This window comes from Poecile atricapillus, chromosome 3, assembly GCF_030490865.1.
Source record: "Poecile atricapillus isolate bPoeAtr1 chromosome 3, bPoeAtr1.hap1, whole genome shotgun sequence".
Lineage (NCBI taxonomy): Eukaryota > Metazoa > Chordata > Aves > Passeriformes > Paridae > Poecile > Poecile atricapillus.
In genome coordinates this window covers 105,357,894-105,375,134 of record NC_081251.1, presented here as the reverse complement: position 1 = coordinate 105,375,134, position 17,241 = coordinate 105,357,894, and the positions used below count along the sequence as shown (strand labels likewise).

At 51.2% G+C, this 17,241-nt stretch overlaps 2 protein-coding genes across 4 annotated transcripts in view; one reads left to right on the top strand and one right to left on the bottom strand.

The window, feature by feature from the left end:
• Positions 1–8,276, bottom strand: part of LOC131577152 (phosphofurin acidic cluster sorting protein 1-like) — a 53,325-nt gene extending 45,049 nt beyond the window's left edge. Inside the window, exon 1 of the mRNA XM_058834612.1 lies at positions 8,058–8,276. Within this exon, the coding sequence (XP_058690595.1) occupies positions 8,058–8,254 (197 nt within the window). The 5' untranslated portion in view covers positions 8,255–8,276. The remainder of the gene's footprint in view (positions 1–8,057) is intronic.
• A 5,394-nt stretch (positions 8,277–13,670) lies between these two features.
• Positions 13,671–17,182, top strand: LOC131577410 (transmembrane protein 121-like). 3 transcript variants are annotated; one of them, XM_058835262.1, is made up of 3 exons: positions 13,671–13,955; positions 14,329–14,432; positions 15,654–17,182. In XM_058835262.1, the coding sequence occupies exons 1-3, from the start codon at positions 13,686–13,688 to the stop codon at positions 16,585–16,587; spliced, it is 1,308 nt and encodes a 435-aa protein (XP_058691245.1). In that variant the 5' UTR covers positions 13,671–13,685; the 3' UTR covers positions 16,588–17,182. The 3 variants fall into 3 exon arrangements, with proteins under 3 accessions (XP_058691245.1, XP_058691246.1, XP_058691247.1); XM_058835263.1 differs by lacking the exon at positions 14,329–14,432 and having other exon boundaries at positions 13,856–13,955; XM_058835264.1 differs by lacking the exon at positions 13,671–13,955 and having other exon boundaries at positions 14,329–14,435.
• Positions 17,183–17,241: the final 59 nt, after the last annotated feature.

Here is a 17,241-nt window from a genome sequence, read left to right as displayed (position 1 = left end):
GTGAGTACAAAAACACCACTTGCAGCCTTTTCCGCAGAAAGGAAAGCACAAGTGCTTAAGGCATGGTGACAAGTACCTTCGAACCAAGTGAGAAAGTGCTAATGGGGATGCAGAACAGACCACATTCTCACACTCATCATTTGGCAGAGTTTACCGGGATGTACCTCCAAGCCCGCTGTGCCAATGCAGCTAAGCTGGGAAAAGTGGTGAAATGAGGTCAGGGTTAGGTCACTGATAGACACCAACTCCTTCCATAATCCAGAGTGTTCCGGTAAAGATCTACACACACACTGTCAAAAAGCAATCATGTGCCACACAGCAGCCTCCCTAAAGCGTAGTTAACAGTTTTCCTACTAATGCTTAATGTAGAGTTCACATTTCATTACAGCTTGCTACTCCTGAACGAGCAAGGACACAAGACTGTCATCCCATCCACTTCTTCTGCTTTTATCCTGAGCTGCCAAGCACCTTAGATCTGAATCCCTGCAGGCTCAGGAACATTGGACCGTGTGACATTACACCTGGGACAACAGTACAGGGGAGGGACTGAAGTGATACAAGTCCATGAAAGAGTGTCAAACCAGCATGGACATCCATTTTTATAGCTTCTTCAAAAAACTGAGAAAAAACCCTACATTTAAAGAAAGTTTAATTCTGAGGAGTTGCACAGTTAAGATTCTTTACTCAAACTAATGATTCTTACCAAAGCTGGCAAATTTGTTCTTAGGCTTTTCATCAACACAAGCTGTTAATAACCAGTGCCTGTACAACGCAGTTCTCTGCTCAGATCCTTGTGGGTGGAGCAGCAGCCTGAAACAAGGCTGACTTGTCCATAGTTTCACAAATCAGTACAGCAACAGATAAAATCACTTCCAAATAATATTAACATTTCAGCAAGACACAGATGAGATGAACACAGTGTAAATGCAGAGCAATGGGAATGTTGTCCTTTTGTCTGACTGGAGGTTAAGGAACATAAGAGGTGGGGGGAAAAAAAGCTTGAAATATCAAGGGACTTGACAAACATCAAGGAAAAATTTAACAAATTATCCATACACACAGCACGTGAAATCCAAATGGGAAATCCAGAGTCTGCTTCTGACAGAGGAGCACACAGGAAAGGAAGGAATACCTGGAACAAGCAGCCCTGAGCATAAGGTATGAGAGAACTGAAAGAAATGTCGACTTATGGGACTGTATTTCAGGGACGCACATACAAGAAAGTTCAGAAAGTCCAGAAGAAGAAAAAAAGCTGATATTCATTAGTAGTGAAAAAATATAAAAGCCATTAAAAAAACAACCCAAGCAGATCAAGAACATAGTTCAGCTGAAAAATATAAGACATACAAGAACAAGATGTGGTCGCTACAGCTTCACAAGGAATAGTCTTTCAATTATGAGAAAAAAATCAAACTACTTTAAGAAGGGAAAAATTAAGACTCGGATTGAAAGATTGCTCAGTTACAGCTATGCAAGTCAAGACAGAAGCAAGGAAAAAATCGTGAGAACAGTGTCAAAAGTATCAGCAGGCATTTTGAGAGAAAGGAGCAATGAGAAAAAAGTGAATGTGTTGATAAGGCAGAAAATAGACTACAAGAAGACAGCTGAAGGAACATGGAGGGAAATGCTAAATACACGGGAGCTCTTCTAAAAGTATATAAATAAAGTAAATCTAAATGACACTTATCTAAATAATATGGATTTAGAGACACTACTTGAATTGTTACTGAAAATGAAACAGCAGAAGCATCAATGAGAGGCTTTGCATGAATAGGATCTTCTCCCCTGGTAGAAAAAGCTATTAAAGAATAGGAAAAGAGTAGCAGAATCCTTTACCAGGGAGTTACTCTTATTCTAACCCTGCTACCACTGCAACAGGCCAACACCTAATTGTCAGTGGCTTTCAGTTTTGGAAAATGGAACTAAATAGGTGAGTTCTGATGTCATCCTGAATTGCCTATACTGGTAAGAAATTATTTATCACATATGCAGAAAACCAGTTAAAAATACATAGCTGGGCATGGAAAATGGACATTTTTTGTCCAAGAAATGATCCCACATGCACTGAATTTGGATCTCACGCTATTTAAAATATGTTCACACTGAAGAATAAGAAACATGATAAGAAATAGAAATCAGCATGATTAGGTAAATAAGGAGAATATAGAACAAAGGACAACAGGAGTTCTAATTTACTAAACAGAACCCCTCACTGAGTTAGACCATGATACAGAGAAACAGGGCATGAGAGATGGCAGTGGGCAGCACCGTAAAGGAGAGGGCATTGCAACAGGCCAGCAGAAAATGCCAGCATAATTTTGGGCTGTGTTCACTGGGGCTGAATCACACTGCAGAGCAGGGAGTGGTCTCCGTAACCACAGTTGCAATGTGTTCAGGCACCTGACACATTAAATCTATCCTCCCAGTACACTGCAATGAGTATACTGAAGTATCCAAACAAAGTCTCATTTTCCTAAGAGGCTTCTAGCTACAAGAGCACTATCACTTGAGTTGTTTGCTTCCCCAGAGGCAGAGACAAGTTCCTGCTGCCACATCCCACACAGAGGAGTAAGACGCTCGCAATTCTTGTTTCCCAAAACAGTATTCACCAGCTTTGATGTAGTTAAAAAAAATCCCCAAAACAAACCAAAACAGAAACACAGCTTCCCATCAGCTGGGAAGCTGAAAGCCTGGACCAGATAATAACACAACGTATTTGGAAAATAACTCTGTGCATATGCTCACCTGGCATGCTACAAAATACAGTGTTTTTTACCTCTGGATCTCTTTTGGAAACAACTTTTAAAGTTGACAGAAGACACAGCTTTCAATCTAGAATCATTCCACATTCAAACAATTACACAAAAGCATCATCACAGACTTAACCACTGAATGGATCACTAGGGGAACCCCATAAGCTGATGGTGCACAGCAATTTATTCTTTTGACAGAATAAAGGTCTGGGGATTGTGATCCCAGAGAAGGGTGCACTGTACACAAACTACATGGCTGCTAATGACCAGCCACAAGTGACTGAGGATGCCAGAGGAAGCGGAATGTGCACTCATGGTGTCCTAGCACAGTAAGAACAATGCAACATTTTTGATAAGCCATCAGACAACTGTTGCAACACAGCCTGGCTAATGAATGAAGCACAAACAAGGCTTGGATGCAGCATGACAGGTCCTTCAAATAAAATTAAACCCTCAGGGAAGTCACTATTAACATTTTGCAAGGAGCACACCCCCCATCAATCATATTAGCAGAGCACACTTGTCCCGAGTTCTTGTCTCCCTTATTGTATGCTCAGAAGAAAAACAAAACACTGCCAGAGAGAGCTACAGATAGTGGACAACATATGAGACATATTGTGCTGCAGGCCTGTAGCCAAGCCCACAATATTAAGGATAATAAGCAATCTGATGGCTGTTTAGAACATTTTGTTTTCTATATAGGACTGAAAGGAAATCGTAATTCAAACACGGCATATCACCAGCTATAAAAGACTCTTTCCCTACAAGAAACTGGCCTCTCCCAAGCACTCCGGGTCTGAAGCTACACCAGTTTGTCAGGGCAACACAGTATCTTTTGAAGGAACAATCTGGAATCATTTAACATTCCCAGAGGTGCAACTCTGTAGCTTATCCAAACAGAACAGATTTTGCTGAGGTTGGAAGTTTACCATGAAAACGTCTGATTTACCCAGGACTCCGCTCAAGAACATCTCAGGCAGATAAACACATATTATTCCAGCTGGAATAAGCATTTCTTAAAGGAACACCCAGTTCAGAGGCTCTTCATTGCCATGAAACTCTTAGTGGTTGTAGGAAAGACAGGCAATGGTCTGTGCTGAGAGTAAACAGACCCCCGGGCCCACAGCAGCCCCTTCGTGTAGTTGTGCCGGAGGAGAGCATGTTGCTTCACACCTCACAGCAGGAACTGTTCCTGAAAGGATTCCTGGACCTCAGGCAATGGAAATCATAAAACCACACCTGCACAAATGAAGTGTTAACCTAGTCTCTACGAGTTGTCAGGTAATGGACACTGGCTGCCCAAACAAGAAAACTGGGTTGCACAGACAAGAGTATTCACCTCATGGAACTTCAAAGGATCACCCTAGCTGGCATTTTTGGGATATTTCCAGTTGTACTTGCAACAGCTGTCCTCATTCCAAGAGGACATTCATTAGGCTGTAACTTTCCAAAACAAAAGTTTGCAAATTATAATGATAGAGAATTCAGAGCACCTTCTGGAATGTAATATCCCGAAGGTACACATCCAGAGTCTCACAAAGTGAGCCCAAAACACGTGCATTTCCCTCAATCAATGCTTTTCTAGCTATCATAAGCAGGAGACACTTTGTTCGAGCACACTGTGTGGGTGGCAGCAAGACTTGGAATGTTTCCTCATGCATTGTACTGAGACACAAGGTATTGTGGATGAAATGCAGTGTATTTGAATGCTTGCAGTGCCATTCACAGCAGAATCTGCACAAGCAGAATCTGCCTTTGCAGCCTGACCTCAGCAATACTGACACAGAGACCAAAACACAACTCGTATCTCTCACCTCTAACTAGAAACATGATTACTTATCACTGAAACAACATCCACATAACACCAAACACAGTAGCTGTGTCATGGAAAAAGTGAACACAATCACACAATCTTATCTTGTTTGCTAATTAAGAACTCGCATTTACGGATGCTCAGATGTTAAAAGAAAAATAATAAAAATAAAAAATCAGTCCTGTTAAAAAAGTTGGAAAATACCATTATGTGGAAATAACAAGACTTCAAGCATGTTTTCACAAAGTCCTTTGACACGTTTTTTTCCCAACGTACTGCCTGACCAAAACAATGAAAACACAGTAAGACTTTACCTTGATGCAGACGGACATTTTACCTTGGCAGAGCTCTAGTTCACTTCTGGCCATCTCTACAAAGCAAAAATCTGCTACTACCCCTAAGGAGAGTCATTTGCAAGGCATCTCAATAAAGACACTCCCACCTCAGAACACTGCTATAAAGACTTCTACTAAGATAACTATGAGTTAGGCTGATTGACGTGACTATTTTCGCCAAAGCAGGCTTCATATCCAGCATCGTGAATTAATCAAGTTTGCTTTTCTTCTAAGGCATTGTGATGGGAAGCCAATCATTCTGAGCCAATGGATAGCCCCACTGAAGATGCAAAAAGCATTTAGTATTATTTCCAGGTGTTTACTTCCTCCAGCCTCTCTGTGTAATAGCCCATTGCCCATAAAATTCACCTCTGCCTCCCCTAGCAGACACTTAAGCCAAAGGCAGCTGGGTCTAGGCTATGCTCAGTCAGTTCATAGGAAGGTCATCAAGAGGTCACAGATCTCTCTCAACTTGGCCCTGAAAAGAGAAAGACTCCAGCAGGAGAGATGATACCTCCATTTGGAGAGCAAGGCAACTTCCAAAAATAAATGTGGACTTTGTTCAGTGGCACTTGCCCCATTCAGCCAGAAAAAAACCACCAACACAACTGAGATTAAAAAGCCAAGATCCTCCTGCGAGGCATCAAAAGTCCTACACTCATACAACTGAACCATTCCATGCAGTTATACTTCCCACTGCCCATTTTTATTGGCCCAGGCTCTTTCTGGTATCCTGAAGGCCTGGACAACCTCCCACCCGTCCTGTATTAACAGCTGAGCACAGAGCAACCCCACAAAGGTTGATCCAGCCCAGTCCCACTCCTGCAGCACCTAGAGCTGCACCTGCAGAAAATTAAACACCTAAGAAGGAGCACGGGGATAACCAAGACTTGCAACAGAGACTCTGGAAAAAGAAACCATCTTCTATAGCATTAAAACCAGTGCAAAGTTCTTCTTTCTCCAGATGCGCACAAGTATGAAAAAGTGCAGACTACACATGCATAAGAGACAAGCCCAAGGGCATTATTGCCCTTGGATGGAAACTATTTTGCCACCACTACCACCCCCAAAGCACAGTGAGACCAGTGAGTCTCACCTGTGGTGGGACAGTACAGCAGAGCTCCTGCCTTGAAAAACACATCAAGAATATACTATATCCAAGCAGATCAGTAGAGAAAGAATATGGGCAAACAATAAGGAAGCACAGTGCACAAATACACCATTAACAGCGCAGGTTTGGGGCTTGAGCTCCCTTCAGCTTCAGTGAACTAAAACACTTGCCTGACAGGTGCCCACCTGTGAACTGCTCACTTAGGAAAGCTTGGGCTAACTGAAGACTGGAAAATACAAAAGCACCAATCCCACACTGGTCACTGTGGCCACTGGCAGGACTTCTCCAGACCTGCTGATTCTACAGATATGACAGCACATCATTTTAGAGCCATGGCCTCTGAGGGAAGAATCAGCTTCCATTAGCTTCTTCCCATCCTAGCAGACACTGTGCTTGAAGATATTACAGAGACAGTATTTCAGATGAATTTCACAGAAGTTTCCTGCAAGCAGCTGTGTCAGATGGCTGCCCCCTGGGCTATCAGCACACAAAGAAGCTCTTGCATTAGAACAAGCATCTACACAATGCTAATGGAAACTGTCCTTGTGAGAAGACACAGGATCCACTGGGCCAAAAACCAGTTCTACAAACAACTTTCAGACTGATTACACATCACTTCTCACCCGCTGGCATCCTGCCACGCATGTAACCTGCTTCTACACTCCTCTACACTCAGTCTCACTACTCCCAGTCATTCTGTGGGTTGTGCAAAGCAGTTGTCCTCTCTGTAGCTCCTGGAGCACTTCCATTTGTGAAGCCTATGTACATGCACATCCTTCACCATCACTAAGTTCTGTGCTCTGCATATACAAATTTTTTCTACAGGAAGTCAACCTGGTAATTCTGTCCTGCTCTCCAAATTCCAGCTTGGGAGTAACCTGCCCACACATGAACAACACCTCAAGTCACTTTAAAGCTATGAAATGATCACTTGCTTCCTGCTCCACACAACAGTCTCAGCATGTGTCATCAAAAGGTGCACAGGCTTTTAGCAGACACATGTTGCAAACTCCTTCACATCAGCTGCCTGCCGAGCCCAGCACTCCCTTGGGCACCACAATCCTCCCTTGGGCACCACAATCACAGAGGCTTTCTCTAGCAGCTTGGAGTATTTTGGAACGTTTCTACTCCAGCACATCCAGCCACTCAGTCACTGAATTAAACATCCATCCAACAAAGCCCTTTCACAAAGGCTGGTATCCTGCTGCCCTACAGGAATGTATTTGCCCCCCTCTTGAATTTTATGCCTCTAATTTTTGTGAAACACTTGAGTACATCATTGCCGAAAACTCACCACAGCCCAGAGACTCAAGGAACCAGGGTGACTTCCTGAACCTGCCCTGTAGCTCTCATGAGAAGACCTGATCAGACTCTGGTAAAATGCGTGGGCCAAAGGACACCCACCCACCTCGTTAATGCATCAGGCACCTCCTGGCTCCACGACGGGTGTTCATAAGCACATCTAGCCTGGACCATACCTTTAACCATACAGACAGTGATGACATCTACACCACTCAGCTTGTCTCCCAGCTTGCCAGAGATACAACTCTGAGTTCAGCTGGCAGCACAGCAAATGTTGTTCCCTATGGTCTATAGGGGAATAGGGATATTCCTACATACAGGAGTGTAGATGACACAGGCCCACGGATGCCTGGTGGCCACTGCCTGCCTTCAGGGAAGCGGCTGTAGAGCCATCACCGTTCACTTCGGGGGCAAAGAGGCAGCTTTCCAAAGCACGACCACGACGATACACCCCCTTCTGAGATCCATGGCCATCGCGGCACACGCTCGCCAGAGGCTGCAACATGGAGGCAACGCAGCCGCGGTCGAGCGCTGTGCCCCCCTGCCCCGCCGGTCCCCGGGGCCGCTCCCGCTGCAGGCACAGCGGGGGCTCGGCGGCCGGGCCACGCTGCGCATCAACCCCTGCCTGGGGCCGGGCCTCCCCGGAGCGCGGCCCGGCGGGGCAGGGATGCTGCAGGGGCCGCCTCCTCCCCGGCCCCGCTCGTGTCCGAGCTCCGCGCAGCCCCGGAGACGGGGCGGCTCACCTGGGCACGCAGCTCGGCGCCGAGCGGTCGATCTCCCACGTGGCGAAGAGGTTCATGGGCACCGGCACCGGCACCGGGCTGCCCACCGCCATCGCGGCCGCCGTCGCCACCGCCCCGCCGGCCGCCGCCGGAGGCCCCGCGGCGGGGCCGGGGCCGGAGCCCAGCGCGCCGCCCGCCGCCGCCGCCATCGCCGCCATCCCACCGCCGCCGCCGCCGTTGGCGCTGGGGGGCGGCGCGAGCCCCTCGCCTCAGCGACGGCCTCCACCCCGGCGCGCGCGCGCGCGCGCGCCCGCTCCCTCGCAGCCCCTGACCAATCAGAGCGCGGCTGGGGCGCGGGCACCAGCCAACCGGAGCCGGGAAAACGGGCGAGGACCGCGACCGATGGTGAACAGCCAATCGGAGCCGAGAGACGGGCGTGGCCGGGGCGGCCGGTGACCAATCGGAGAGGCCGGCGGGGCGGGGCCAGCCAATGGGAGCGGCGGCGCGGCCCCGGCTGGGCGGGGGGAGGAGGGCGCGGCGTCGCTCCCTTTAAAGCGCATCGGTCCCGGGCCGCGGGAGCGCGCCCAGGGGTGCGGTTGGGCGCGTCTCCCACCGCCGGCGCTGGTGTCGTCCATCCCCGCACCCGGGTAGAGACGGAGAATCCCCGGGGCTGGCCAGAGCCTCGGCCCCGCACGAGCTGCTGTGCCGGGGGTGGCGGCGGAGACGTCCGCGGTAGCGCCCGGGGCGATGGAGAGCCGCGGAGCAGCGAAGGGAGGGTGCTCTCAGCGGGGTGAACAGCAGGGCCGGCCAAGCGGATGGACCTGAGGGGGAACAGAGCAGCTGGACCCAGGGGCACGGCGGGTTGGCGCTCAAAGGAAGCCGAGACCTCTGAGTGACTCTTTCCTCGAAACACCTGGGAACGCCAAACACGCTCCAGGGAGAGAGGCAGAAATCCCCTTCAGTCCCGCTGAACGTCTCTAGGGGAATGCAGCAACTGGAGGAGCCTCGTCGGCCAGAAGCTGCAAGTGGTGGCTGCCATGGGCAAAAGCCATTTGTGACCTGGAGACCGAGCCCATGCCCAGAGCTTCAACAGCTGAGAAAGCAGCGCAGATTATAAAGCATGTGCAGAGCAGAGCATCCCTAGGGACAGAGCTGAGGGCGAGCCTGTGGCACTGCAGCTGGATACGTGCACTCTGTTCTGGTAGAAAGCATAAAGGTTCCCCTCCTGGACCTTGTCTCCAGCAGAAGCACCTGTCTGAAATGGCTCTGCCTCTTGAAAAAACGGGACATCAAATCATCAGAGTAGGGTGGTACTGGTTGAGGGCTCATGAAAGGAAGCAGGAATGGTCTGAGAGCTGCATTGAAAACTATGTGAAAGAAACAGCCAAGTCAATAGTGGTCAAACCAGAAAACAAAGAAAAGCCTGCAGCTTGTGCAGGGACTTTGTGCTTCTCAGTGCATTTAGCACTGTCAAGAGTTTTCTATGGATGCAGTGCTATTCCAGGCAGACTGTAAAATGTGGCTCATACCAGTGGAGGAATTAGATTTGGAGAAGTGGCAGCAGCAAAATCTTGCAAAGCAGCCTAAAACATCCACAGTTTCTACTGTCAATCTTGAGTACAGCACTGGTGTTTTCAAAACATTACCAGTAAACATTTCAGAGCCACCTTCCTGGATGCTGATAGTTTGTAGTCTGCACCTCTTCTTTTTACTTGTGTTTGTCAGTTCTGCATTTCCTCTGCTGCTGAGGTTCAGGTTAGTCAGTAACCTGCTGGTAATTCACATCAGATGCCAGTTTGACTAGGTGGATAATCTGAACCATCATCAAACTTTTACTTCTTGTTCCCTGCCCACCTTCCTAGCCCATTTCTGCGTCTGATAAATGGCATGGATCACAGCAGAGTTGCCCAGATCTCCTGACTTGCTCACAAAACAGCTTGATCGCTGCTTTAATGAATTTGCTTTTCTTTAAGTAAGTCATTAATGCACAAGAGGACCTTTGTTTTCACCCTTGACAGCCTTGGTTCTCCAGGAACATTTTCTAGGAGAACTTAGCAGAGGCCTTTATGTAAGACCAACTGGACCAAGAATGAGCTGCATTTTTATAGCATTCTGCCCATTGGTGTGGAAACCCTGGTTTTGCAGCCAGAGAGAGTCACATAATGGTCATGGCCTTATTCTCAACACTTTTCACCCACCATTGTTTGACCTCAGCTGGGTATCACCACTGCCTTTCCCCAAAAGCAGGTGCCTGCTCGTGCAAGAGGAGCTTGTTAGATCTAGGGTGTTGATTTATCCTGAGAAAACCCATTGTAGTCCCTCCCCAACTGTTTGCTTTCATCCATTTGCTTTCTAGTCTGAGTCACCATTCCTGGCTATCTGTGTGGTACTTTAATAGCATTGAGTGCTCCAGGTTTTCAGCCATGCCTGCTCACTTGCAGGAGACCAGAGGCACCTCCCTGCTGAGCCCAGGAATACCTGCTGAAGTGACTGCCTTCCAGGCACTTCCCAGGGCTGGCAGTCCTGCTGCTCCCCTGGGCAGCCTTTCCCCCACCTTCCTGAAGGATGCTCATCACTTCCAGCCACCTCTGCTCTGCCCTGTGGCTGTGTTGTGGTTTTCAATCTGTGATGCTTTCTCAGAGCTGTTGAAGCTCAGGGTATGGTCCCCAGGTCATAAATTGTCTTTGCCTGTCACAGCTGCCACTTGCAGCTTCTGGTTGATGAGGTTCCTCTTTCTTGTCGTGTGTCTGCTAGAAGGATGTTCAGTGGGATTGAGGTGCATTTCTCTGCCTCTTTCCCTCCAGCCAGTTCCCTTCAAGTACTTCTTGCAGCTCACTTGTATTTTTTGGCTTTCTGTTTTTTTTCAGATGAATTTATGCATTTGTTCTCAGGCTGTTATAATGTGGTTTATTTATTTGGGGGCTTGTCTACACAGCCCACTCTTCATTTTTTCCTGTCTTAATGTTATATTGACTTTATGCCTACAGCATGACTACCCAAAGCTGTACTCTTCCACGCATAGTGGCTTTTCTCATTCTTTGGGGTCAAAATTTTCCTGTATTTTTCACTGCAAGCCCCGAAGCCTGGTTATCTTCCAGCTTAAACAGAAGCTGGTAGAGTTGTCATCACATTCAGCTGCTTTATCAGCTCTTCTTATCCTGAGACCTTTCTGTGTACCAGCCACCAGCTGAGGTTTGCTTCATCATGGATATGATCCTTGAGGATATCAGGGAAAGTATCCAAGGAAGCCTTGCTCTTCATCATCCAAGTAACCAATTTGAAATGTGCCTTTAGAAAAGCCTTTTACTTATTTTCTTTTATGTGTCACTCTTACCCAAATGGACCATGCCCGTGAGCTCCTCCCCAGCACTACCAGAGCTTTGACACAAGTGCCCTTTAACGTGCTGCTTTCCATGATGGTCCTTTCATTCTTCCTGAGTTGCTTCCAGGAGAAGTAACAACACCCACTCTCTGTCTCATCAAGCTGCATGATGCCACATGTGCCTGTGTTTGAAATTAAGGCTTTTTGATGGACACCATTTTATCTGAGGGCCAGCTTGCACCCCAAAGGACATTGTCACCACTGCTTAGCTCTATTCCTTCCATCCTGTATTTTTGACAAATGGTTTCTTGAATTGACTCTGTATATTAAATCCTTGTTTTCTTACTTAATTCCATACTTAATTTTTCACTTCTCCATTCTGATGTCACCTTCCAATGCCTTGCTCGCATTAGGCATTTTCATGATGTTAAAACACCCTTCAATTAGAAATTATTCCTAGTTTGTTTTTTTTAAAAATTTTCTTCCTGAAGGATGTCCATAATTTCCAGCCACCTCTCATGTTCTGTGGCCAGGCTGTGGGGGCCACAAAGCTGTTTTGGAGCAGTTGAAGCTCTCAGCACAGTCCCCCAGCTACTGCCAGCCTTTGCCCATTACAGTCACTGCTTGCTGTTCCTTGCTGACAAACTTCCTCTGCTTCCCACAGCTCCCCTTTGAGGATGTTAACGTGACTGATGGATTTCTCCATCTCTCTCCCAACAGCCTTTGAGTGCATTGCTGTCACTGCCCAAAGGGACTTTTCAGTGCCAATGATGGGGCGCAGGTTTCATGGGCAGAACAGGGCTGAGCTGAAGATGCTCTTCCACCCACATCTGGAGCCAGCAGCAGCCAGAGAGCAGCTCTGTGCCTGGGAATCCTGGTATACCCTCTCTGGTTTCCTTCCTTTTTATCTATGATGCAAATGCATCCACATACCAACTCTGGCACACTGGTTCCAGCGTCGTGTTTTAGAGAAGCACAGAAGTATCTGTTCTTGCTCTGTCTCCTTATTTTTATGTGCCTTGTTAAAGCAGCTCTTTGCTGCTTCCCACGCAAATGTTGTCACCTCCCGTCCTAGTCTCTACTGGAGACTCAGGGGTTTTATGATTCCAGCTCATGGATGAATCATCTTGTCTTTAGCCCTATTGCTTGGTAGCTTGCTCCAGCACCCCTCTCTTGCCTGTGTTGGGTGGATACTCTGTGGTGTCCCCCTCCATGGACAGAGGCCCTTTGCTCCTCCCTGCATGCTGCAAGAGACTGCTCAGATAGTGAGAACCAGTGCTGCTGTGTCCCAGAGAAAAGATTTTTGCTGTTACTTTCCCCTCTTGTGCCTCACATTGTTCTCCACTCAAGTTGCAAGGTCTCCTTTCATTTTTGGGGGCAGGTTGCTTTGGCTGTTTTGTTGCCCTGCTCCTTCAGCCCTTCTGGGGATTGCTGTTTATTCCTGGGTTGGGAGAATGCTCCCACAGCCAAACTCCTTACCTTGTTGTACTTGTCTGACCCAGACCTCTGCTCCCTCCACACAGAGCCTCCACCTGACTGTGTCGACCAGTCCATACCCACTGTGGGACACGTGAGCTAAGCCTGAATGCTGGTCCAGTGTCTCCATTTGCCAAGGACACCATAGCTAAGATTTATGTGTTCCTGGTGCTCACTGGCATGTCCCAGGGCATTAGATCCAACAGGGACCTACAGCCACTCTGTCAGCAGCTGGATGCAAGGAGGGCTGCACTTCCTCTGGCACTCTGTCACTTGCTCTTGTCCTTGCTCTTCGGTCAAAGCTTGGTTTTGCTCACAATCCATCTCCAGAGATGTTAGAGCTTCTCTGTCTTCCAAATACATATATCTACAATGAGCACTTCAAAGTCAGAGAGGAAATACACTGAAATACCTTCCCTGTGTAGCTAAGACTAAATTACTTAGAAGAAAGTTTGGAGTTAAATGCAATAAACTGCTCAGGCTGATAGAAGAGCAGCTGCAGAGAGGTATGTCCACCAAGGTAATCGAAACCTTTTGCCTTCCCTGGCCTGCTTTATCTGCACACAAGCCTCTGGTGGTGCCAAGCCCATCTGTACCAGAGCCCGGCGAGGCTGGGGCTCTCCAGGACCCTGCAACCCGGCACAGCTGGGTGTCGGGTCACAGAGGTGCATGATTTCCTCTGCCCTCTCCGCCCAGCAAGGAGAGGTCGCGGCTCCAGTCCCTCCTGGAGGGCAGACATCCTTGTCAGCCCGGGCTTTCCAGGGCGCCACAGGTTCGCCTGGGGCCTCTGCTGGGCTGCGGCCCTGCGGGCTCCGGTTCTGGCCGGGGCAGGAGGCTGGAGGCGGCTGGAGATGCAGGCGGTGGCCCCGGGGCGGGAGCGGACGGGGACAGCCGGGCAGCGGCAGCCAGCCGGGGCAGGGGGAGCGGGCCCGGAGGAGCGGCGGGCGGTGCCGGGCCCGCGGCTGAGGCGGGGGCCGCCGCAGTCCCCGCCCGCCGCCCGCCGGGAGGGGCCGAGCGCCGCCGCCGCAGAACCGCCGCCGCCGCCGGGCCGCGCCGGGCGATGCCGCGCCGGGCCCGGGGCCGCCGCCGCCGCCGCCCTGCGCCCCGGGGAGCCGCCCGAGGTAAGCGAAACCCGGGGGGGGACGGCAGGCCGAGCCCCCGCGGCCGGCGGGCAGCGCCTGCCCCCGGCAGGCCCGGCCGATGTGGGCGGGGGGCTCGGGACAGGCGGGGCCGGGGGTGCCCCGGCGCTCCCAGGGGACGGAGCCCGGCGGGGCGGCCCCGCTCGGGCCCCGGGGCGGGCGTCCGTCCGGCGGGGCCGTGCCGAGCCGGGGCCTGGGGTACCCCCAGCCCCCGCGGAGGCTCGGCCAGGCCGTGGGGTGCCGGGCGGGTGAGCCCCCGGCCGTGTGGCATGCTCTAGATGTGCCACATCCACGGGCTCCCCCCATGCCCGCCGGCCTCTGATCCCTCCCCCTGAGAGGCACCTGTGTCTGACAGGTTCAGGCTTCGCTGCCTCCCGCAACGTGCCAGGATGCTGCTGGGCCCAGGGATGCACGACTGCGCCGGACGCCTGCTCCCCCAGCCAAAAAGCAGGAGTTCAGGTAGCTTGTGCCCACGGCCCTGTGCCATCAGTTTCAGCACCAGGAGCATCCATGTGCAGGGGTGACCATTAACTGTGCGGCCTCCATCCTGCTCCCAAGCATTTGCTCCATGGTCAAGTGCCACCCGCACGCTGCCCCCTGGATGAGCAGGATGGTGTCCCAGGGCCCCTGCGCAGCCCAGGCGTGGCAGAGGCGGGCTCTGCGTGGGCAGCCCTCGTGAAGCACTGTGCCACACAGTCATCAGCCCGGTTTCATCCTCCATTTCATCCGGGGGGCTGGCTCCCCTCCAGAGCAGCTGCCAAGTTGTGCTTGGTGAGGCCCCGGCTCTGTCCTCCCTCCTTGCCTCTGAAGGCAGCTGCCTGCAGCTGTGCTTGGTCAGGGGGAGGGAGTCTGACAGCCCTGGTGCTGTACAAGGCAGGCAGGGTGCTTCTGGGGACAGTGCTTTGCTCTGCCCCAGCCCAGAAATGCTGAGCATCCCACAGAAATTCAGAGCCTGCTGCAGAGTAACTTGTGTCCTGGAGCTGTGGGCTCATGCTGCTTTTCCTTGCTTTCAGTTTATGGTGTTGGGATAGGGTGGGCATTGACAAATAGCTCTAGGCGAAGCTCCTGGGGGATGTGAACCTGAAGGAAGCTGAATATTGGGCCAATTTTTTCCCTCCCACCCCACAAGACAAACACCCCACAAGGCCAAAAAAACCAGGCTTCATCTTGTACTGTACGTGAAAATAAGGAGACTAAAAAGAGCAGTCCTGGTTTTAAGGCATTTAAGGCCTGCTTGGGTTAAACACGTAAGTCTAGTCTTAACATGCCTTGTGGGGAAAATACAAGCAGTACCACTGGCTGGGAAAAGCTATGGAAAATAAGGCATGTACCCTTCATGGTGGCAGAGGCTAGTCAGTGTGATGAACTACCAGAAGAGGAAGTGGGATCCCAAGTACTTGAAGTGTCTCAGGTGTCCAGCCTGCCCCACCATGTGCTTCCTAAGAGCTGGGTTTCAGCCAGCACATGCCACCAGGATGTCCTGATCGGTCTCAGGAGCTCTTTGGCTAGAAATACACAGGTTTGGAACAAGCCAGGCGCATAGGATGGGAGAAATCTATGAATGGCTCCCTCCCTTCTTTCAGCCATCCATAACTGGTGAGGAGAGGGTGGCAGAAGGGGGCCCAAGGGCGGGGATAGGAAATCTTAGCAACTCCCTGATGACCCTGTTCCTCTGTGCAGGATGGTTCCCCCACCACCTGTCAGCAAGCCCCATGTGTGCCTCTCCACTGTGCTCATCATGACCAGCCTCGTCCTCATGGATGCCTACCTGGTGGAGCAGAGCCAGGGCTCCAGGAAGCTGGGCATCTGTGTCATGGTGGCAGTGGGTGACATATGCTTCCTGCTGGTCCTCCGCTATGTGGCTATCTGGGTTGGGGCAGAGGTAAAGACAGCTAAGCGAGGATATGCCATGATCCTCTGGTTCCTGTATGTCTTCGTTCTGGAGATCAAAGTCTACTTTGTATACCAGAATTATAAAGCTGACCGGAAAAGCTTGGATCTCATAGCCCGCAAAGCGTTGACCTTGCTGCTCTCCATCTGCATCCCAGCTCTCTACGTGTTGTTGGTGGCCACAGAGCACATGGAGTATGTCAGAACATTCAAGAAGAAGGAAGATCTCCGCAACCGCCTTTTCTGGGTCATTGTGGACATGCTGGATGTGCTGGACATCCAGGCCAACCTGTGGGAGCCTCAAAAGAAAGGGCTGCCACTCTGGGCTGAGGGCATCATGTTCTTCTACTGCTACATCTTGCTGCTGGTCCTGCCGTGCGTGTCCCTGTGCGAGATCAGCATGCAGGGGATCGGCATCGTACCGCACCGGATGATGCTGTACCCCATGCTGAGCATGCTCACCGTCAACATCACCACCATCTTCATCCGAGGCAGCAACATGGTCTTCTTCAGGGATGCCCGGGTCTCCAGCATCTTCATGGGCAAGAACATGCTGGCCATCGGGATGAAGGTCTGTATGTTTGTGCAGTACCAGCGGCACCAGCACCACACGCCCCCGGGGCCGGACCCGCAGCACAGCACCCCAGCCCAGCCGCCCACGGGGCTGCGCAAGGCCCGGGACCAACCTGCCTGCCCCGAGGAGCTGGCCCAGGACAACACGTGACGAGCCAGCAGGAGCTACAGCCTGGGCATCCCCACGCCTGGCCGTACCTACAAACCCGAGGCAGGCTGCGTAGCTCCCTGCCTGGACAGAGGGTAACGACCCTGCTCCCTCCTCCTCTGGGTGAAACTGCTCAGGGCCCCGAGGGGCGCATGGCGAGGGCCCCCACAGCAGCCTCTGTAAGGCTGCAGAGCAGTTTGGAACCTCTGCACCCCACCTCGTAAAACAGCAGAGCAGGGGAGGAGGCTGGGGCTGCCTGCCATGAGCTGTGTCTGGGTGAGGCCAGGCAGCCCCACCCTGTGCCAGGCTCCCTACCAGTGCTCCCCGTGCAGCACTGCTCTCTGGCCAGCCAGGGTGCCACACAGGGACACAGCGGGTCACCCACTTTTCTGTTGTGGTTGGCCCTGGCTCCAGTGTGGTCTTTGGCAGCAGCCTGCTCCCCACTGTGTGAGCCGAGGTCCCCATGCAGGGGGAGCAAGGCCTGGGCCTCCCCCTGCTGTCACCCCTCTCAGCCAGCTGCAGGCCTGGGGGGACCCAAAAAGGGGTGACTGTCCTTTTTTTGTATCTCCCTCTTTGCAATAAAAGACCTAAGCCCTGCAGCCTTTTCATGTCTGTGTCCCTGCCAGCAGGCAGATCACCCCCCACTCCTGTGGGGGC